The following is a 21,551-nucleotide window of genomic DNA, read 5'->3' as shown; positions in this document are numbered from 1 at the left end:
ACCCACTCCAGCCTTCCCACTGTAACAGACTACAGATCAAAACAAACCTCTCCACTCTAAAGCTATTTCTGTTGGGAATTTGGTCACAGTCATGAGAAAAGCAGCCATTATACTGTAAACCAGGGGATATATTGTTCCTATAGGGGTTGTGCTCTGCTGCACTGTACATGGATGAATGGACAGAACAGCCAGGAGGACCTCAGAGTAGATGGGACTTGGTACAGTGGCCCCAGCTGAGCAAGTGTAGGTCTCAGTGTCTGGGCTCTTGTGCAGTCACAGTGAGACAAGAGGAAAATGAACAACTCCTCAGGGGCATCTTGTGATGGGCCCAGCACAGGCATCAGAGCTGCAAAAAGACTGGCAGCCTGGTGGGCTTGAGTTATCAAGCTGCACCCAGCAGGGACCAGCATGGAGATGGAGGTTGTTTAATTTACCAATAGCAATGATCCCTCGTTGCCTAAGGCTGTCAGAAGCAGGTAGAGAGTAAGACAGGCTATAAAAGTAGGAAGGGGTGGGCGTGGAAGCCATGGTACGGAGGAGCACTGACGTCTCCTAAGTGATGTGCATCATCCATTCTGCCTACCCCGCAGACCCTGTCTGCTCAGGCTCCACAGCTCCTTCCCTAGAAGCCTTCCTACCGTGTCCTAACAATGTCCTCACCGCACCACTGCTCTCCCCACCACGTTCTCCATAGTGGCTGCTGGAGCGTCCCGAGAATGAGGGGTTCCTGGGACCAGAAGAAGTAGGAAAAGAAACGGGTTAAGGGTCAGCTTGGACCTCACCAAGGTGACATCATGTGAAGGAGATGACTGAGCGGCAAGGACTCCTCTCCTCAACTGGGGATAGAGTCTAAACAGAAGGCTGCAATGCCACCTGGGAAATACCCTGCCTAAAATACCGTGATGCTAATTAACACCAAAGCTGGGGTGCCACCGTGTTTTCAGATATGCCCATCATGCATTGCCCGTCAAGCACAGAAAATAAAGAAAACAGAGGACATTTAAGGGCCACTGTGCACAGAATCCATGTGGGGAAATCACACACATTTCTTAAAAATAAACTCAAATAAATAAACATGGGGGTGGGGTGGGAGGGCAGGGTAGAGGCAGATCTGCATTATTTGTGAGAGAAATAAGAGGTAGGTATGCTTGTATCTGGCTCTTAGCTAGATCCTGGGGACTAGAATTCAGCTCTGAGGAAGATAAGAAACCATCGTCTGTTAGATGTGAGATGCTCATGAACACTTTTTCAGAAAAAACCTGTCAGAAAAAACTACTCACATGTCTTTATTTCCTTAATACTGTATTTACATGACATTTACATTGCAGATTATGAATTTTGTAAAGAGCACACAAAGACTAGAATGAAAGAAAAAAAGGACAGGGTTCCCCACAGGTGCCAGGAGGGCAGGAAACTCAAACAAGGGAACAGACCAGGAGTTCCCACCTCGGTTCCTCTAGCTAAATTTGCATATGCTTTCAAATTTCCATGGCAGGGAGGATTTCAACCACAGTTGACTGAGAATCTCAAATATCACCCACAAGGGAGGGACAGAAAGCACCAAGGCAGAGGCCTGGTCCAGGCTGGAGGACAAGCTGAAGGCACGGAACAGACCCTGCTCACTCGGTCCAGAGCCTGAGGCCTTCTGTAGACACTTTGCTGCAACTGTCTTTTTCAAGTCAGAAAAGTTTCTCAGTCAGCCCTCACCTCACAGTCCAAGTAACTGGATGCAGTGCAGTCTCTCCTGGGATGGCCTGCACACTATCCTGATTTTCTGTGAAAGATAAGTCCAGAGGGAAGGCAGAGTTGAGAAACTTCTCCAGGTATCTGGTTCAGTGACCTTACCTCTTGTCTTGCAACGGACGGGGCTATGTGTGGCTTGCTTTGTTACTGGGATTGATTTTAAGGGTGTTTTAAGATCGGCCCGTGAGAAATTAAGAGTCTGAAAATAAGTAAGTGAAGACGTCCTCATTCACCACAGGAAGTTCGAGCACATTAGAAACTGCGCCCTGCATGCTGGAGCCTCCCCAAACCCGTTAGTTCTGTCTATCAGAGATGTCTGTCTTTCTAGCACTTATTAAGAAAGGCAGCAGGCACTGTGGAAATGACTCTTAGTACAAAGGGCTCACACTCCCTTAGGCTCACAGGACAGTTAAAGGCAGGATGAAAACCTGGCTTCTCTGCCTTCCTGTGTGTGTCATGTTTACCTCAGGTCACGCTCCTGCTTGACTCAGCAGAGGTATGTAAAGGACTGAGGTGCGTCCACCCACCTAGCCTAGCTGGTCCCCCCTGAAGACTGAGGCAGAGAGAGAAGTTAGTTAGCCTGGATGCCACCAACAGCAGAACCAACCAGGGCAGAACAACCCTAGAGGAGGGCAATTACCTCTGGATGAGGCCATTGTCCCTGGGTGAGGCCATGATCTGGATCACTTCGTTGTCCCCTCAAGCAATAAAGGCTTCTTCAGACCAACAGCAGAATCAGGAGAGATACTAACAAACTAGACCACACCTTAGTCAGGATTGCTTGCTTCTTTCTAGCCCTGGCCCTATTCGTTTTTTTTTTTTCTTTAAAAATATTTATTTGTTCCTCTACTGCAGAAATCGGGTGGCGGAATATGTCTGTGCACAGCGCAGGTCCACAGAGTGGGTCTCAGCTCTCATCTTGTCTAATGCAGGCTTCTTGTTGCAACCTTACTCCAGGGTTTTCCAAATCCAACACAAACACACTTGTTTTCTCCATCATCGCTGCCTCCTGAGACGGCTTTCCTTTCTAGGTTCAGGCTCGTTCAAGACTTCTTTTTGCGACCTTCTTGTCCTCAATAACCATATAGATGCATCCTGACAGGTTAGGGAGTCACTGGGCTCTTTGCCCAATCTTCCCAATGTGGCCACATGGATTCAACTGTCTCACTCTGCTTTCACCTCTCCTCATCTCTAACTGGCATACAGGGATGTGTATGTGGCTTAGCCTACCCGGCTGGAACCAGGGGTTTGCCCTAAAACTCTTACATTACACTACACTACATTAGAAAGGGTTACATTAAGAGCAAATGTTCCATAAAGCCTACGTAGTCTGAAGCCCATGTTCACCTGCATACTATCTTCCATTGCGCACTGAGCCACCTCCAAGTCTAATGAGAGCGGGATGTGGGTCCCTAGTACCTGCCCTGCTCCAGCCCTTCACAGCTGTGATCAGGCCCCCAATGTACATACACGCTGTGCCTCCTTCTAAACTTCTGAATCTTTAGCCACAGGCGGTCCCAAGGCAGCAAGGGAGAGCAGCTTAAAGGTATCCGACTACTTCACCGTAGTAAACAAAAACTGCTATCAATAAACTCACTGCAGAAACAAATCACATTAGCAGTCACTTAGCTCCCACAGCCTCGGGTTCTGAAGGAGGGGGATATTATACAAAATAAAAACGCAAATATCAACTTATAAAATAAATGCACTTGTATATGTCTTATATATTGGGGTTCCATGTTCAAGTCTCATACTTCAGACAAGCCAAGATCCTTGAGTTGGTTACAGCTCATCCACACTCAGGAGGCGGCTTCTATGGGACTCAGGTTCTTGACTTATAAAACTGGGAATGGGGCTGGAGAGAAGGCTCGGTGGCTCAGAGCATTTGCTCTTCTTATAGCGGACCCGGATTCAGGTCCCAGCATCCACATGGTGGCTCACAACCACCCGGAGTTCCAGTTCCAGGGGGAACCAGTGCTTTCTCTTCTGGCCTCCATAGGCACCAGGCATGCATGCAGTACATATAAATACATGCGGGCAAAATCTCATACACACAAGACAAAGAATAAATAAGTCTTTAAAATGGAAGCAGCTGTCTACTTCACAGTTTCTTGTTTTTATGAGGGTGAAAGGAAACCGTGCAGAGCATAGTGGCGCATCCCTGTAGCCCCACCACCTAGGAGGGAGAGGCTAAGGCAGGGGATTCATGATTTTGAGACTTTAGTGGGTGGGGAAATAGTAAATCTAAAATATTTAAAAATGCAAAGCTCAAAGCCCAAGGAGATTTCCCTCGGTTTACGGGTCATGGCCTGAACCCCGAGCCCCTCCTTACTTAACCTCATCCATGTTGCTGTGTTCTCTTCCACAACATACAGAATGGGACCTTTCAACTACGACCAATAATAAGATCAACTGCTGGTTAACCTGACTATTGGCAACCAAACCCCAGATCATCCTGCCTTCTCTTTCCACCACAGTGCTGGTTGCCTTGCCTTGCACCCCCACAGGGCTGACTCCCGTCTATAATGAGAGTAGACAATGGCTTCCCCATTTCTCCTGTGGTCTATACTTTTTGAAGTCCCAATGTGATAATTTAAACACATAAATCAACACAAGTGTCTGTGGGACAGAGGTCACATGCCAGAGGTCATGCCCTCACATGGTTTCACCTCCTGGATTGGCTGGGGTAGCACTGAACTATAACCATGGCTGAGTCTGGGGTTTTCCTATGCCCCTTGTACTGAGCAAAGAACATATGGAGTTCTATGCCCAGGCTCAAGATCAAGGACTGGCAAGCCCTGGGTGACTCTCAGGGTTTCTGGCTCAAAGATAGCATTAAATTAGGCATGGCTGAGTCCAAGCGGCTGGAGTGGAACAGAGGGCAGAGGTAGCACCAGAGGCAGGAATGCTCCAGTGGCTGCTATCCCAGCTAGGGCCAGCCCAAGAGCCCTGGCAGGCAGCTGGCATTCGCCAGAACCGGCTCCCTCCTCACGAGACAATGAGTCCACTGTTAACCGCCCAGAGACTTGATTAATATTTGCAAAAAAACAAAATGGAAAATTCCACCTGTGTGGGTGGAAGCTAGCCTCGGGGCATGTCAACAACCCTCAGGGCCCTGTTCTCTCCAGGATGGACACAGCAGAGCTTATGTATGGGTCTGAGGGAATTTTTCCATTTGAGAACATGGAGATATTAGAATAAAAAAAAAAAATTAACTGTGTTGTCGCCCCTGCTCAAAATCTATGCAGCAAATTTAAACCTTTCAACTTGCTTTCCTCTGACTCTGGTTTCTTCTGAGTTTCCTGATGGCTCTGCTAGAGTGACAGGTAATGTCAGTTTCATGGGGAAACTGAGGTGGCAAGAGAACAAGAGCTTTGGCCATGGCCAAGTGATAGCAAGTGAGTCGTAGAGCCAGGAAACCTGGAGGCTTAGAATCTCAGCTGCAGTGGCCACACAGACCTGCTGGAAGTGTGGGTGATGGACAGAATCATCCTCCAGGCTCTGGCCCGACCACACTACCACCTTCTCCTACAGGACGGAAGAAAGCCAAAGCAATCTTTCCAGGTGCACAGGCTCAGGCATGGCCTTGGGGGAAGGCACGTGCTCATTTATTCATTTGTTCTGGGATGTAATGAGCAGCCATGGAGCCCCTGGACATGAAGGTTCGCAGTGCCAGGTAGCTCTTGTAGCCCTGCAGACAGAATGCATGACTAATGGGCAGCATGTGGAGTCTCTGAAGATTGCTTGCTTCCTTCAGATTCCAGACACCTCTTCACTATGATGGCTCCCTCATTTAATTGTACAGGAAAGGAAACTGAGGCTGGAGGAGAGCAGCGGCTTGCCATACATCCAAGTGAAGTAGCCAAGCCTTCTTTACTTCTGTTGGCCCTGCCTCTGATGACCAGGCTTCGGCATCTAAGCAAGTGGGTCCACTCCAGCTGGTTATCTTAGAAGCCAAGTGTTCAATCAACTTGGATCACTCTGGGGTAAGGAGGGCACTTGTGGCAAGTTAGAGAGTCCTGAAGACAGGCAGGTACAGCCTCTTCCCCAGATATAACCCCGTCTGTAGCTGCAGGGCCTTGCTTACACATCCTTCCACTGCACATGGGCCACAGGGTACATGCCCCTGACTCAAAGACAGGGCAGTGTCCTCTCTAAGCCTGTTATCACTGGCCTTGGAGGTGGGTTGGTGGCACTTCTCGGGCAGTGTTCAGAGGCTATCCTGGCATCCTTGCCTGAGTATTCTCCCATATCTTCCACCCCTTTCTACCCCCTTCACCCAACTCTTCCTCTCTCCTTTGCCACCAGATTCTTCTCCGGGATAAGAAACCCAGCTAGCTGCCCTGACCCATTTCTCAAAACAAGCCAATCAAGTACCCAATTCCTTATGTTTGTCCCACCTCCCCTTGCCAAGGTCAGGAGAGGTCCCTCCAGTTTATGTGTGCATGTGACATCAAGAACTTTCCTGCCCACCTTTCTGTCTCAGGGGCCAAGAAATGGCTGACTTGTCCCTGGACCTGACCTCTCTATCCCTGCTCTCCCAAAGCCCCTTGCCTTTTGCCTTGAGCTGACTACAGCAGGGTGTGTTCTGCCAGAGCAGCTCCAAGCCTGCCCAGGGACTGGCACTCAGCTACTCACCGAGTAAACACGTGTTGGCAATCGGCTGTGACTTGCTCAGCTGAGAGGGAGTGCTCTCTACTTGCTCTGCACAGCCCCATGGGCTGTTTTTCAAAACTGAAGACTGATTGTTATCTAAACATCTGCCCGGCTCCTCAGCCTCATGGGGCAAAGTTCTCAGATGGAAGCTGGAAAACAAGGCCATCTCCATTTTGTCTTCCCATCAGGGCAGGTACACTCTGGCCTTGCATGTTCCTGTCACAGTGCTCAGCTCCATGCCAAGAGCAAGCACCTTTGCACCCTGGTAGCAGGCAAGGGTTTACGGGTCAGAAAGGCTGCTATGAAAGCTTATTGTTCCCAGGAACCACTGGGCCTGAACGGCTTGCTGAGGTTGAGTGAGAGCCCAGGATGGCCCAGTCCCAGGCGAGGGTGGGGCTACAATCTCCCTTCTGTCAATCTCCTTGGCCAGGCATCAGAACAATTTTCTCAGGAAACTATTCCTTGCAATGCCACAGAGGCTAGGGACGGGGCCTTTTCCAGGCGAATCAAAACCAGAATCTTCACCTGAAGTCTGTCTCACTGATGAATTTAGTCTGTATCCCAGTCGGGCTTCAGCAAATACAGCCGCTTGACTCCACCCAACCTCTTAGCAGGGAGAAGCAGGACTTGTGCCTGAGGCTCTCTCCAATTCCACTGTCTACCTACCTGTCTGGTGAGCCCAGCTCTGCTACCGATATAGGAAGGGCTGAAGCAGCAGAATTCCAGGCTCTGTAGCCCTTTCTCTAACCCCAAATGATACTGGGCTATCCCCATCTCAAGCCATTTCATCTTAAAAGGATGGTCCCTGACCCACCTTCCCAGAATTAAGGTCTGAGAGGTGGTGGAGAGTTGGGCAGATCTCACTCAGGCAGAAGCAGCACTGCCAAATGTCAGAACCGTAGCTCGGAACCCACAGTGCTGAGACACCAGCTCCGGGACCCCAGATGTAACCGCCAGGCCTCATTCTATAGGAGTACACTTAACCAGAAAGCCTGAGAGGCCAGGGGTGGAGATTCCTATCACTGTTACCTTGTAACTGTAAGTTCCTGTCGCCGGTCGCTAGTTCTCTCAAAACCCAGAAGGTTTCAGTGGCTCGAGTCCCTCCGCTTCAGGTCTTCACCCAGCCTAGGACCTGAAAAGCTCACTACTCACCCGGGGACAACTCCGCACCTGGGCCAGGACGCGAAGGACAGGAGCCAGGAGAGCCGAGAAGGCAGTGGCCACTGATCCTCGCCCCGCTGCTCTTTAACTGGCGTCCCGGGAGTGCCGCGAGCTGCTCCGTCTGGCTCCAGGCGCGGGTGCGGTCGCCCCACCTGGCCTGCGGCACACACCTGTGCGCGGGGCTCGACACGCCCCGCGCCTGCTGAAGCTTCAGTCCTCCCGGCCCGACTCATTCGTACCCCGCCCACCCCCGCGAGCCCCAAGGGCGACAAGGCTGCCACTTTACTATCCTGGGACCAGGCCAGCGCCGGCTTGGGCAGGGCGGTATTGTGGGAGGCGGAGCCCGGAGAACTGCGGCGGGCGCCTGGATAAGAGGACCCTGGACCTCTGGCCCCAGCTCCGCGTGGTGGTGGGCGGTGAGCAGTGGCCGGTGGCCAGGCCATGTTGCTAGTGTTGCTGATCTTGGCTGCAATGTGCAGGAGCGCCCTGCCTCGAGAGCCGGTAAGCATCCCCCTCCATCGTGGGCACCCTTTCGGTTCCCATCCTTTTAGCTGAACCCTGACAAGCGACAAGCGCCTGAAGACCTTCCAGCTCAACTGTCAAGGAATTGTCCATGAACCATCCTTAGAAAGGGACTGGTTTGCACCCCTGAGCTAACCGCGATGGGCCTTGAACTCACACCATTGCCATCCTGGAAGGTATCTGTTGTCAGACTGCTTCCCAGGGGCATGAGGTTTAGAACTGTCACAGATGCCACCCTGGGCATTTGAGCTCATCTAGTCTTAGTATTCTCCTCAAAAAGAAAAAGGGTGGTACTCAACTCACACAGGTATGCCTTGTCCCTGGGTTCATGATGACAAACAAGACAGTATTGCTTACATCTGTGCTGCCCACCTCTTGGGTCAACAGACAGCCTGCGTCAGTCTGCTTGCTTGCTTTTCCTTTCTGTCTAGGGCCATGTTAACTCCTGAAGGCAGCTCTCCTTTCTTCTCTAGTCCCCATGAATGAAATAATCTTTCTATTTATTCAAGAGGGAAAAGCGCATCCTCAACAAGGCATTCAGGTGCAAGCCCTGCTCTCTTCACACAGTGGAAGGCATCCTTGGTGACTGTGAAAAGTCACAGCTTATTATGGTGTCCTGAAGCCCTTGCCCTCTCTGTGCAAGAGAAAAAACTGTCCCTGGGGGCAGCTGTGAAGAACATTGAATGAACTCTGCAAAATGTAGAGCCATCACCTGGCTTTTCCTACACACCTTGTCTTGCTCCCATTCAAGTAGAACTTGGTTCGTAGTAGGTGGCTCATTTGCTTAATAGGAGAATGTCACAAAGCAAAGGACAGTGGATGACATCATCCAAACCCAATTTGCTCCATCAAAACCTCTGCTTTCTGCCTTCACCAAGGTTTTGGAAATGAGAGGGCTGAGATCTTAGAGTCCCTTGGGTTTGTCACATTGTGTCTTGCCACTGAAGATTACTGACAACTAAAATAAATGTTTTAGGCTCAATATACTATTTCCAAACCAATACTCTTCCCTTTTTAATGGAAACGTCAAAGGTTTAGTAGCTGGCCTTTCGTAGACGTGTGTGTGTGTGTGTGTGTGTGTGTGTGTGTGTTAATTTTGAAAGCTGTTTTAGAAAGATGAGATCACTGTTCCCCCTGGATTTCTAAGTAGCTCAGCTGAGTTCTGGATCATTCAGAAGTATGATATGAGCTTGTGTGTGTGTGTATCCTGTGGGCTGCAGTCATTGCTCCCTGCTTTCTTCTCTTTGCATAGCCAATCTTTAATTTGGAGAAATTAATAAAGATTTCATAGTCCTGAAAACCAACAGTTAAGCATTAGATGATACAAGGGCCCTCAGAGTGGCCCTCAGTAATCCGAGGCAGGGAAAGAAAGCATGCATGAGGCCTACCTGGTCTTCAAGGGGGTGAGCAGCTGCCAGGAAACCAGGTGTACCAATGGCTAAGCCAGGGCCCATCACAGCTACAGTGGGGCAGCTCAATTCCCCTCAAGTTGGAAAGTGCAATCAAACTAGCTCTTTTCTTTTAAAACATTTAAAGAATTGTATTTTTAATTTGTGTGTGTGTGTGTGCGCGCGCGCCCTCAGAAAGCAAGACTATGATTTCTGGAGCTAGTTACAGACAATTGCTGTGAGTTGTCCAACATGGGAGCTGGAACCTAAATGTAGGTTTTTCTGCAAGAACAATATGCTGTCTTAACCGCTGAATCATCTCTCCAGCTCTCGGCTCATCTTTTCGTTGAAAACTTGTCACTTGTATATGCATCTAAGGAACAAGATGGTGAGGACTGTGGTTTACTGGCTTCCACATGACATTTGGTTTCTCTTTCCTGCAGACTATTCAGTGTGGCTCTGAGACAGGTGGGTGCATTAGAGAACTGGGAAGGTCACGGGACACCAGGCACAGTGTGTTGCGTGGCCTTGTTAACTAACAGGAATGAGGTTCTCAAGGCAGACTTTGGGGAGTAAGGAGGTGTTTGAAATGGGCTGGCCTCCCAGCGAATTAGCACACAGAGTGGGATGCACAATGCTACGTGGGAGGCAGTACCTGTCACCCCACAGAGGGACAGAGATTAGGGTGCAAGGGGTGATACCACTGTGGGGAGTAGGCAGCAAATGTATTACACACAGGTACCCAACATGGTAGCCTTTGAAGAATGGGTGGGTTTTGTCTAAGAAAGTGACTAGGGAGAGTGAGTGAGAGGTTTAGTAGCAGCAGAGGTGGAGCGTTGAAAAAGAGCTGTCATAGTGTCCTGGGTGGAGTCCTGGGTGAGACTTGGAGAAAGGAGGACTGGTCACACACACACACACACACACACACACACACACACACACACACACTGTGTAGTTTGGGACCATAAGGCAGAGAGAATTTATTCAGGTGCATAAACCTGCCAGGATCCAGGAGTTTAGCTTTCCTTAGCAGAAGTGAGCTGTGAACAGGTGATGGAACAGGAGAGACCACTTGGAGGAAGTAACTTCTGACTGGGCCGGAAGCAGGAGTATCAAGTGAAGTCCCCTTGCCTCCTCCCAGGGCCATCTCCAGAGTGGATGGTCCAACACAAACTCACTCCAGGAGACTTGAGAGACCTCCAAGTGGAACTTGTCAAGACAAGTGTGGCAACAGAGGAGTTTTCAATTTTGATGAACATAAGCTGGATACTCCGGGCGGATGGTAAGTTTGCACCAGTCATAGTCTACTAAACTAGAAATGGGAAGGACATAGGGCCCGTTAATTCCAGTCCTCGGCACATACCCCAGACACACACAGGCTTATACTATCTTAGGATGTGTACAGTAGCACTATTCATAACAGCATGCAAATGCCCAAGAGCAAAAAGGAATCACAATGTGGAAACTTTGGAACTCAATACAGCTATGAGAATTTGTGTGTGTGTGTGTGTATGTAATATGGATGTCACAAACAGGAGCAGTCAGAGTACAAAGAGCTACACAGCTGTATCTCTAATCATGCCTACCGTGGAGCATGAAAGAACAAAACAAGTGGTTTGACTTCAGGATGGGGTTTGGGAGCTACTCTGGCTTGGAAGTGATTCAAAGCCCAGGCAGCACCGGGCTGGGGGCAGTTCTTGGCTGGGTGTGTAAGTGTACAAAGTTGCTGACAAGCAAAGGCTTTCCTCAGTCATACTTCATGGCAGAGATGACTCCCCTCATTTTAGGAAAAGCTCTGCTTAGGTTACTTTCCTACTTCTCAAATGATATCATCAAAGTCCTGGTGTTTTCTCCAGATTAGGTTGAGAGCAACATGCAAGTTCCTTGCACAAGCCAATCCTGGGGCCCTGATGACTACGTTTCTGGTTTCCATCTGCCAAAGTTAAACTTGGTTTAGTCAAGAGTACATTTGCTCAGCACCTGGGAAACTGACACAGGAGATTGTTACAAGTTTGAGGCACATCTGGGCTATTTACTAGTTCCAGGACAGCTTGGGCTACAGGGTGAGACCTTGTCTCAAAAACTTAAGGAGGGTGTGGAAAGAGCCAGGAGAAGGGTCCCAGTGATCTGGGAAAACAAGTCAGTGACAGGCTTCATCAGTATGTTCTTCAGAGTAGCAGGAGAGGCAGCCAGGGGTGCCCCAAAGGGGGATTGGATCTATGTGAGTGGGGTGGGGCTGGAAGGACCAGGGCATGGCCCCTGGACACTCCTGTGAGATGCTACAATAGGCTTAGGCCTTACACCAAGCAGAGTGAGGTCGTTGGTCGATGTTGTTATGGACTTTAAAGGGAACTTGGAAATATAGGGATGGAGGAACAGACAGAAAGTATGGTCTGTATGGACATAGGGCTGTCAAAACAGGCATAGTTGGGTGCTGATGCTTGGAGGGTTTAAAAAAAAAAAAGTCAAAGCTAAAGCCTGAAGCATCCACTAAACCAAAAATAAGCAGTGTATAGGACCCATTCATTCCCTCCCTAGGCCTGAAAGAAATAACCATATGCACACACTGAAAGACACACCCTAGGATATGTGCAGATCCCAAGCAGTCATCTTAGACCAGGGCAGATGCATCACTAACCACAGGCACTTTGTACAACTGAGGCCAGCCTAGGAGCAGCAGGGGTCTTAGGCTTTGGAATCCAAACTTGCACTTCCTGCTGATGAGCTGTGGAAGTTCGGCAGAATTACCTCCCATCCCCCAGGCTCCTAAAACCTCATTCACTCTGTCTGTACCCTGGGGACCACAGTACACACCAGCTGTGACAAAGCATTTAAATTGTTGAGTACCTGTGTGAGCCACGTAAGCACTAACGAAAGCAACCTCCCACTTAACTGTCTCTGCAGCCAGCATCCGCTTCTTGAAGGCCACCAAGATCTGCGTGAGTGGCAAAAACAACATGAATTCATACAGCTGTGTGAGGTGCAACTACACAGAGGCCTTCCAAAGCCAGACCAGACCTTCCGGCGGCAAAGCAAGTACTTCTAGGCTGTCCTTGACCACCAGACCCTTCCTGTGAGAAGCATGAGTAGCATGCTTCAGAAAAGCCTGATGATGCAGAGCAGAGCAAGATGCCTGGCTCCAAACTCGACTTGTCTCCTCAGTAACTGGGGAAGGCAGCATCTTTGAGACTCAATGCCCAACGCAGTGAGGGGAGTTGAACTTATACCCTGGCTCTAAAATGCCACACTTTTTAAATTCTGAGATACATCAGTAGATTGGGCTGGGCCCATTCCCTATAGAGACATTGGCCAAAGACCTGTATCAGCTGGAGCATAGCGGTGCTCCATCAAATGACAAACGAAAAGCGGGCAGAGGCTCTCAAGTCTGACAACCTAGGTTCAGTCCGTAGGACCTACATGGTAGAGAGAACAATTCTCCAAGTTGTCCAGACTTTTCCACATGCACTATGGCATGTTCCCCCACTAGCACATGCATGCATGCATGCACACACGCGTTCGTGCACACACACACACACACACACACACACACACACACACACACATGCAATATGTAATTGTGAAAACACTTACAAATGAAAATCGCCTTCCCCCTCCCCCCAGTGGCTCTGCTCTTGTACTGTACAGATACCTTGCTTTGCTTTGCAGTGGACATTCTCCTATGTAGGCTTCCCTGTGGAGCTGAGCACTCTCTATCTCATCGGCGCCCATAACATCCCCAATGCTAATATGAATGAGGACAGCCCTTCTTTGTCTGTGAACTTCACCTCGCCAGGTAAACTCCCTCATGTCCTTGGTTCTTCTCTCTTACTGTCTCACCTGTGTTACGGCACACGGTTTGGTGCAATGAGCCTTGAGAACCCTTCGAAGCTGTCAGCTTCCTTCTCTGTGGACACAGTGCCGAGCAGTCCTAACTCAGGGTAGGGAGTGTTAAGTTAGGTAAATGTGGGAAACCATATTCCTGGGTGCCAGGCAGGATGCAGAATGCATCCTCTATCCGAGCACCGCACTTGCCCTGGGCAGTGCACGTAGCAATGGGGAAGCTTCAACTCTGGTCCTTCGTAGTTGGTGCCTTGAGCCATTCAGGGTGGCTTTACTTGTTAGCTTCCTGATGACCCCAAAGCTCACTGTTTATTGTGGTTCCTGTGTGTGTGTGTGATAATGCACCCCCCCCCCCTTTAAAGTGAGCTTTATTTGGAGATGGTCTTTGAAAAGTTACAGGAGTAGCACGTTTCCATGCAGCTCTCAGTTCCGGTTCCGCTGGTCATCGGCATCTTGTTTTCAGGGTGCACTCGTGAAAACACAGAAGTAATGTCCGGTGTATTTCCAGCAGCTAAACACCAGGTTCTCAGGATTTCAGCTCCTTTCCCATTACAATTTCCTCCTGGGCCAGAGGCACTCAGTCATTCTGCCACCCCAGCCTCTGGCCTCGCTTTTTCATGACTTTGTCAAACGTACCTAGATTGTTTCCATTCTGAAATTGTCTGATGCTTGCTTTGTATGTAAGCCAGGGATATGAGGCTTGGGTATGAATCCCACAGAGGGCACTGAATTCTTCTCATTCTGGCCTCTCTGGGGTGTGTGACATTGTTCGTGAGGGTCGTGCCTACTAGGCATCTGGGTATCTACCACGCGGAGCTTCATGTCTGGAAGAGGCAGAACCTGTATGTATTATCAGCTCTTACTTTTGTTTCCATGTCACCTCCCGGAGACTGTTTTTGATAAAGGTTGTACTTAAAGGAGATGACTTAAAGCTTCCATGGAAGAATGGTTTCCTATTTAGATCTGCTGTCTCTCATATCTGAAGTGTGTGTGTGTGTGTGTGTGTGTGTGTGTATACTGGGCAAAGCGTTATACCTTTTACTCACATGTAACAACTTTCATTCACATTCCCAGGCTGCCTAAACCACGTAATGAAATATAAAAAGCAGTGCACTGAGGCGGGTAAGTAGATGTAGCATTGTGATTCTGTCACTTGGAGAGACTCCTGACTGGGGCCCATGGAGGCTCCTCCATCCTCAGACAGAGAAATAACTGAGATATAGAGACGGATGTTCTCTAAGTCACTCAGTGAAGGAGCTGCTGGAGCAGCTCTGGGCTGAACAGCTATCCAGGCTGGGGCAGGCTCTTAGATTTACACAGCACAGCAACAGCTACAGGAAACCACCCCTGTCCCTGTGCTAAACTAACACTTTATCCCGAATCCCACTTGAAAGCAGTGCCCATGGGGAGCTGTTCAGTGGCTGGAGAAGAGTCCCATTAGCCTTTACATTTGCACATCACAACTGGCCTGCGGTCAGTGGAGGCTCTGGGTACCTTCTGTTTGGATTAACAAAGAGCGAGAGAGTTTGTCCAAGTGAGGCCCCAGTTGCCTTCTCAAAACTCCCTCTCAGAACCTCCTTTCAAACATGAAGCTTTTTTTTTTTTTTTTTGGATAGTCATTCCCTCATCCCAGGTTCTAAGAGTATAAACTTCAGAGCAGTATACCCTTGTGATGCCGATGAAGTGAGTGACACTGGGGGAGATCTTTCCTCCCACCAAAAGAGCACTGTAAAAGAATGGAGCTTTGAGGGGGTGTGAAGTCCAGGACCTGGAATCAGCTCTCCAATTCACTCCTGGAACCAGTTCCTAGCCAGAGCCCAAAATGGTCCCCTCCCGTAGGGAAGATAATCTGTTATTATATATACACATGTTCCTGGAAATTTGTCCAGTCTTATTTGCAAGTCATATGAGACAACAGACTTTCTGACAGTTGATCTGCCACGGATTCCTGTAAGCCATGTGCATTTCCTTCCTTTGTATTCAGTAAGGCTGGGAGCGTGTCCTTGTAAGTCCCAAGTCTCGGTGTACTTCCCTTCATATTTTGGGACATACCTCTTACCTCCTAAACGGAGGCTCTTCCTCCAAGCCTAGAAAGGGAAAATAATGGTCCTAGACCTCTCACCTCAAGGTGAAGGGTGAACAGTCGGGCAGTGGTGGTGCACGCCTTTAATCCCAGTAATTGGGAGGCAGAGGCAGGTGGATTTCTGAGTTTGAGGCCAGCCTGGTCTACAGAGTGAGTTCCAGGACAGCCAGGGCTACACAGAGAAACCCTGTCTTGAAAAACAAAAAACAAAACACAAAACAAAAAACCAAAAATGTAGTATGAGCACTGAACCCAGTCACTGACTGAGATCTGTACCTACCACTACCGGTTCAAGGAAGCTATTTGTAGCATAGTGGCATTGGGGGTAGTCCCTAAACTTTCTTGGACATTAGATACTTTGGATTCTGGGAAGAGTGTCAGAAGATATACCAGAGTCCCTGTCTCTTGGGTGTGTGCCCAAAGATTTAGATTTGTTTCTGTAAAGTCCCCTTGGGAACTCAGATAAGGGAGGAGTTATCAGACTACTCTCTCAACTTTCAGGAAGCCTGTGGGACCCAAACATCACTGCTTGTAAAAAGAATGAGAAGATGGTTGAAGTGAATTTCACAACCAATCCCCTTGGAAACAGATACACGATTCTCATTCGACGGGACACGACATTGGGGTTTTCTAGAGTGCTGGAGGTACTCTCCCCACTCCCAACCCACCCCACTCCCAACCTCTAGCTTTGGTATTGAAGGGGAGTATAGACGTTTTAGGATCCTCTGAAAAGGCTTCAAGAGAACTGTAGCTAACTGTTGTCCGAGCATGCTAGGGCTACCTTGATTAATGTAGCAGGAACAAGTCCCTGTAGGCATCTGGGGACAAGGAGTCTAAAGCCAACTAAAGGCAGAAGTTCTAGGCTTCTCGAGTGAGTCATTCAGAGTCCATGCATCAGAAGTCAGTCAGGAACAGTGGCTTCATCACTAAGTCTGTACATGCTTGTGACTTAAAGCTCTTGTCTGTGTCTCACTTGTCTGCACCAGAATAAACTGATGAGGACGTCTGTAGCCATTCCGGTGACTGAGGAGAGCGAAGGTGCGGTGGTTCAGGTGAGTGAAACAGTAGTCTGGGAAGGGAGGGACACTAGAGGGGTACTGCCCCACCATGGATGCTTTCTGTATGTGCATGTGTGGTGGGATGCTAGGGACTAAACCTAGGATGCCTTGAATTCTGGGTAAGTATTCAACAGCTGATACAAACTAGCCTTCTGATGCTTCTTTTTAAGGACGGCAAGTCTCTCCCCAGTCAAGCAGTGTTATCAGGGACTCCTTATTGGTCTTCCCAGTGGTGAGATCAGAAAGCTGACTCTGCAGCTGTAGTGTCCTTTGTTTGGACTGGTGGCTGCAGACTTTCCAAAGTGTTTTCACTTCTATTTACTATCATGGATCCCAGGAGTAATGCTGAGATAGGACAGCCATTTTATTTCCCCCGAGTGAGAGGTGAAGTTGCAAAGGTTTGGGGCTGAAAGACTGAGGTACAGATCAATGGCTGAACTTCAGAGAGCCACTCTTTGTCTTCTGGGGGCCTTGGGTGGCCCAGGTGGAAACAGGAAGTCAGCTCCCCAGTAGACTACAACATGGGTATACAGGGGATCACAGTACAACACTACCACACCCAAGTCACTCTCCACTCCCTGGAGCACCAAGCACTCAGGGTGAGCAGGACAGCAGACCCCGGGGCCACAGCAACTGCTCGTTTCAGGAAGCTGTGGGCTTTCTGAGGGCCAGGGAGATCACCTCCTGTCGTCCAGGGTCAAGATTTGTATGTTTATCAGGATGGAGCTGCCCTTTTAGATTAGGAAAATATTACGTCAGTGATAGGCACAAAGTTCAAGGGCATTGCAGGAGTTTTGGTCTTGGGGTCACCAGATTGGATTTGTGGGCTACAGAAGTGTAACCAAGCAGAAAATTGACCATGCCAAGAGGTATGAGAAAAAAAAGAAAAGAAAAAAAAAGGGGGGGGGGTGTTTTAAGTGGGACACTGTAGAACATTTCCTGAGGCACTCGAGAACATTCTGATTGCCCCTTCTCCTCAGCTGACCCCATATTTACATACCTGCGACAATGACTGCATCCGACGCGAAGGGACAGTTATGCTTTGCTCAGAGACAAGTGCTCCCATCCCTTCAGATGACAGTAAGTACCCGTCATTACCTCAGGATGGACAGAGACTCAGGAAGCACGCGGCCCTTCATATGTAACAGGTTATGCTCTGTCTGTGAGAAGCAGCAAGAGGTCCCTGCCTGTGTGCTGGGAACTGCTCTGACAGACTATGCTGCCCCAGAGAGCTAATGGCCAAGTAAGAAAGGCTTGTTTGAAATGAAGGCCCTCTCTTTTCAAAAGCAGGGTATACAAGGAGAGGTGGGGGGGTGGGGTGGGGAAGAGCACACAGGAGTTGTTCTAAGTGCCACGAGGCTACAGAATGGGAACCAAGGACTGGTGTCAGCAGTGCTGCAAGGCATTCCTATTCTCTCTGAATCTTATTTGGTTAACAAATCAGGAACACTGGCACCAAAAGACACTGCCCTGGTGCCTGAGAGCATGTTCTGGAAAATGTCTTTGGATTTAGAGATGCCTCCGTTCTTTTTATGGACATACAGAATGTTCTGAACCTAGCCCATGGGTGGGGCCGGAAGACAAGAGTCAGCCAAATAAGCTTTTGATAATTACCCTAGGACCCTGACTTCTATGTGGGTACACGTGTGTGTGTGTGTGTGTGTGTGTATTATGCATATAAGTTCATCCTGAGGATCAGAAATTCTTCAAATGACAAAACCTGAGTGTTCAAACTCTAGTTGCCACAGTGCTAATTCATGTGCTTGAGGACTAGAAGCCTGAGTTTAGAGAAGGGCTCCCAGTTCCTGTTGAGAATCCAGGGAGAATGCTGGTGAGTTACTCAGTGGGGACAGTCACTTGCTACACACGTTTTACAACCTGGGTTGGATCTCTCCTGGAACCCATGGTCAAAGGAAAGAGCGCATACCCTAAAGCTGCCTACCTACTGTGCATACGCTGTGGCACGAGTGCCTGCGTGTGCACACATCACACTACTATTTTTGTTGTCAGTGTTGTGAGCCTAGCCTGTGATGGCTGAACCATCATTCATTACACAATAATACATTTTTGGGACGAGATCTGGATACTAGCAAAGAACCCATAATCAGCAGATCCCCCCCCCCCAAAAAAAAAGATCTTCTAGCCGTTGGCTTGCAAGGTCTAAACTTCCAAGGAGAGTAAAAGAATCTGTTTACAAAGGGTGACTGAGCTGTTTCCTGCAGACAGACGCATGCTGGGAGGCTGGCTGCCTCTCCTCCTGGTGCTGCTGGTGGCTGTGTGGGTGCTGGCAGCTGGGATCTACGTAACTTGGAGGCAAGGTAAGGGTGGTGGTCACTTTCTGAAGACCCTCTAATGAGATCCTATCTGCATATGTAGAAAAAGAAACCTGGCTAGATGTGGCAGCATAAACCTGCACTCTCAGGCCCCGAGAGGAAGAGGAAGTGGGGTCAGCCATCCAAGGATGTCACGATTTACTGTTCAAGGCTAGCTTGAGCTACACGAGGATCTGTCTCAAAAAACCAAAAAGGAGCTCTTAGTGTACCCTGGGAGTTATTCCTATGTCATGGCCAAAGATTAACTCCGTACTTTTAAGCTAAGAAAGCCACATGAACTTTCATCTCAGGAATATCTGCATCTAGAGGATGATGGTGGTGCCATGCTACTACAGGGTTACAGTAGCTTTCTACATAGTCTTGCTGTGGTGCACAGGGTGTGGCTAAACTTCATAGAGGTAGAAGAACCCTACCACCTGCAGGGAGAAAATGGTACAAATCACAGTTGACCCAACTCCTAAAATGATAAGTAGAGGTCACATCTGTGTCACAGTACAGAAGTTTCAGCAGCTTGCTTCAAACACAGTGACCTCAAACCTCAACAGCTGCTGAGTTTATCTGAAAAGAACAGGGCTTGACTATGAAGGCTGATTTGTTGATAAGGACTTAAGCTTTTAAGGTTCAAGCATCAGTGTTTCAGGTATTCAAAAGGACTATCAAGGACCTTCTCTCCTGTCAGGAACAAAGCTCTGACCCTGATCCTGGCTGACACTGTCTGGTGGGGAGCCTTTAGTAGTTTTAGACTACTGTAAAGGCCTGCTATCTGTCACACAGTTAACAAAATCCCCCCCCCCCCCCCCTTCTCCTCCAGGAAGGAGCACGAAGACATCCTTTCCTATTCCCACCATGCTCCTGCCCCTCATTAAGGTCCTGGTGGTTTATCCTTCTGAGATATGTTTCCATCACACCGTCTGTCACTTCACTGACTTTCTTCAAAACTACTGCAGAAGTGAGGTCATCCTTGAAAAATGGCAGAAAAAGAAAATCGCTGAGATGGGGCCGGTACAGTGGCTGACCACTCAGAAGCAAGCGGCAGATAAAGTGGTCTTCCTTCTTCCCAGTGACGTCCCGACCCTTTGTGACAGTGCCTGTGGCCACAATGGGGGCAGCGCCAGGGAGAGCTCTCAGGATCTGTTCCCTCTTGCCTTTAACCTCTTTTGTAGCGATTTCAGCAGCCAGACGCATCTGCACAAATACCTGGTGGTCTATCTTGGGGGAGCAGACCTCAAAGGCGACTATAATGCCCTGAGTGTCTGTCCCCAGTATCATCTCATGAAGGACGCCACAGCTTTCCACACAGAACTTCTCAAGGCTACGCAGAACATGTCAGTGAAGAAACGCTCACAAGCCTGCCATGATAGCTGTTCACCCTTGTAGTCCACCCGGGGGAAGAGAGACTCTGAAGCCTTCCTCTTCTCCCTTCCAGTGACAAATGCTGTGTGATGACTCTGAAATGTATGGTAGAGGCTGTGTGGAGGTAGTGCTATGTCCAAACTTGCTTTAAAACTGGAGTTTGCAAAGTCAGAACCTGAGCATACATGCCTGAGGCTAGTCATTAGCTGGATTTATGAAGACAACACAGTTACAGACAATAATGAGTGGGACCTATATTTGGGATATACCCAAAGCTGGGTAATGATTATCACTGAGAACCACGCACTCTGGCCATGAGGCAATACGGCACTTCCCTGTCAGGTTGGGTCTGTCTTGCACTGCTTATGCTCTATGTTGCACGTAGACCGTTTTGTAACATTTTAATCTGTTAATGAATAATCTGTTTGGGAGGCTCTCACTAATGTGTAGCTTCCTAAAAGAAGCCTATTACACACACAAACGGACACATTCTGCCTGACCAGATGATCCAGTTTATGTGTAACCACTGTACTGTTTGCTGTTTGGACAGTGCTTTCCCTTGCCAAACTTTTGGACAGGTAACCTTTACCTTTTATCTTAGAAGGGCTAGGAACTGAACCCAGGGTATTATGCACACTACACAAATGCTCTGACACTGAATTACATCTCAGTCTCCCACAGGTGACTCTCTAAGTGAATATGCAAACATATCACCAGCAGGGCGGTGGTGGCGCATGCCTTTAATCCCAGCACGTGGGAGGCAGAGGCAGGCGGATTTCTGAGTTTGAGGTCATCCTGGTCTACAAAGTGAGTTCCGGACAGCCAGGACTACACAGAGAAACCCTGTCTCAAAAAAAAAACCAACCAATCAACCAAAGCCCCACATCACCAGCTGGATGTGGTGGCACATGGCACATACCTTTAATCCCAGCACTCAAGTGGAAGAGGCAGGAGTACCTCTGGGCGTGTGAGGCCAGCCAGAGACAGAGTGAGGCTCTGTCCCAAACAAACACAAGTTGTTACCTATAAATCTAGTGTCTACTTCTGTCCAGTTACCTGTCCACTATTGAAGTTCCCAGAGTTCTTGGTTATTACATAACATTTCCTGTTCAAGTCAAAACTAATTCTTCAAGTGAGATTAGCTCTCTTTAAGTAATATATCTTTTTCTATAACCAATTGCTTAAATAAAAACCCACCAAGAACTGGAGAGGTGGTTCCGAGGCTTAGAGTGCTGGCTGCTCTCCCTGAGGACTTGGTTCAGTTTCCAGCAACCACATAGCTGTTCATAGCCATCTTAGCTCCAGTGTCAAAGGGATCTGATAACCCTCTCTGGCTTCCCAGGCCACTCTCCATGCATTTTACAAATACGTTTTATATACAGCAGGACTTTGCTTGCGTGTATGTCTGAGTACC

The 21,551-nt window shown here is 48.7% G+C and overlaps 2 protein-coding genes across 8 annotated transcripts in view; one reads left to right on the top strand and one right to left on the bottom strand.

Moving 5' to 3' along the window:
• Positions 1–7,771, bottom strand: part of Chdh (choline dehydrogenase) — a 31,220-nt gene extending 23,449 nt beyond the window's left edge. For 2 of the 7 annotated variants that reach the window (XM_029468893.2, XM_021182203.3), the window contains exon 1: positions 6,382–6,753. The gene's annotated coding sequence lies outside the window, so the exon portion shown is untranslated. Of the gene's footprint in view, positions 1–1,707; positions 1,775–6,381; positions 6,754–7,428 lie in introns of those variants that run through there. The other 5 variants (XM_029468892.2, XM_021182197.3, XM_021182199.3 and 2 more) reach the window with 5 other exon arrangements.
• A 149-nt stretch (positions 7,772–7,920) lies between these two features.
• Il17rb (interleukin 17 receptor B) lies at positions 7,921–20,576 on the top strand. Its single transcript, XM_021182204.3, has 11 exons — positions 7,921–8,061; positions 9,914–9,938; positions 10,612–10,752; positions 12,375–12,502; positions 13,137–13,263; positions 14,385–14,432; positions 15,895–16,037; positions 16,380–16,445; positions 17,432–17,531; positions 18,674–18,769; positions 19,596–20,576. Exons 1-11 carry the CDS (start codon positions 8,002–8,004, stop codon positions 20,159–20,161), a joined length of 1,500 nt encoding a protein of 499 aa, XP_021037863.1. The 5' UTR covers positions 7,921–8,001; the 3' UTR covers positions 20,162–20,576.
• The last annotated feature ends 975 nt before the right edge of the window (positions 20,577–21,551 follow it).

The sequence above is a fragment of the Mus caroli genome, unplaced genomic scaffold (genome assembly GCF_978045245.1).
Source record: "Mus caroli unplaced genomic scaffold, Mus_caroli_1 scaffold_12, whole genome shotgun sequence".
NCBI lineage: Eukaryota > Metazoa > Chordata > Mammalia > Rodentia > Muridae > Mus > Mus caroli.
This window is presented reverse-complemented; position numbering and strand designations above follow the sequence as displayed.

What these genes read in the sequence shown, in the direction of transcription:
- Il17rb (XM_021182204.3), top strand. Translation starts at nt 8,002, where the DNA reads ATGTTGCTAGTGTTGCTGATCTTGGCTGCAATGTGCAGGAGCGCCCTG. An exon ending in CTGGATACTCCGGGCGGATG is followed by an intron (nt 10,753 to 12,374) that starts GTAAGTTTGCAC and finishes CTGTCTCTGCAG; the next exon opens with CCAGCATCCGCTTCTTGAAG. An exon ending in TCCCATCCCTTCAGATGACA is followed by an intron (nt 17,532 to 18,673) that starts GTAAGTACCCGT and finishes TGTTTCCTGCAG; the next exon opens with ACAGACGCATGCTGGGAGGC.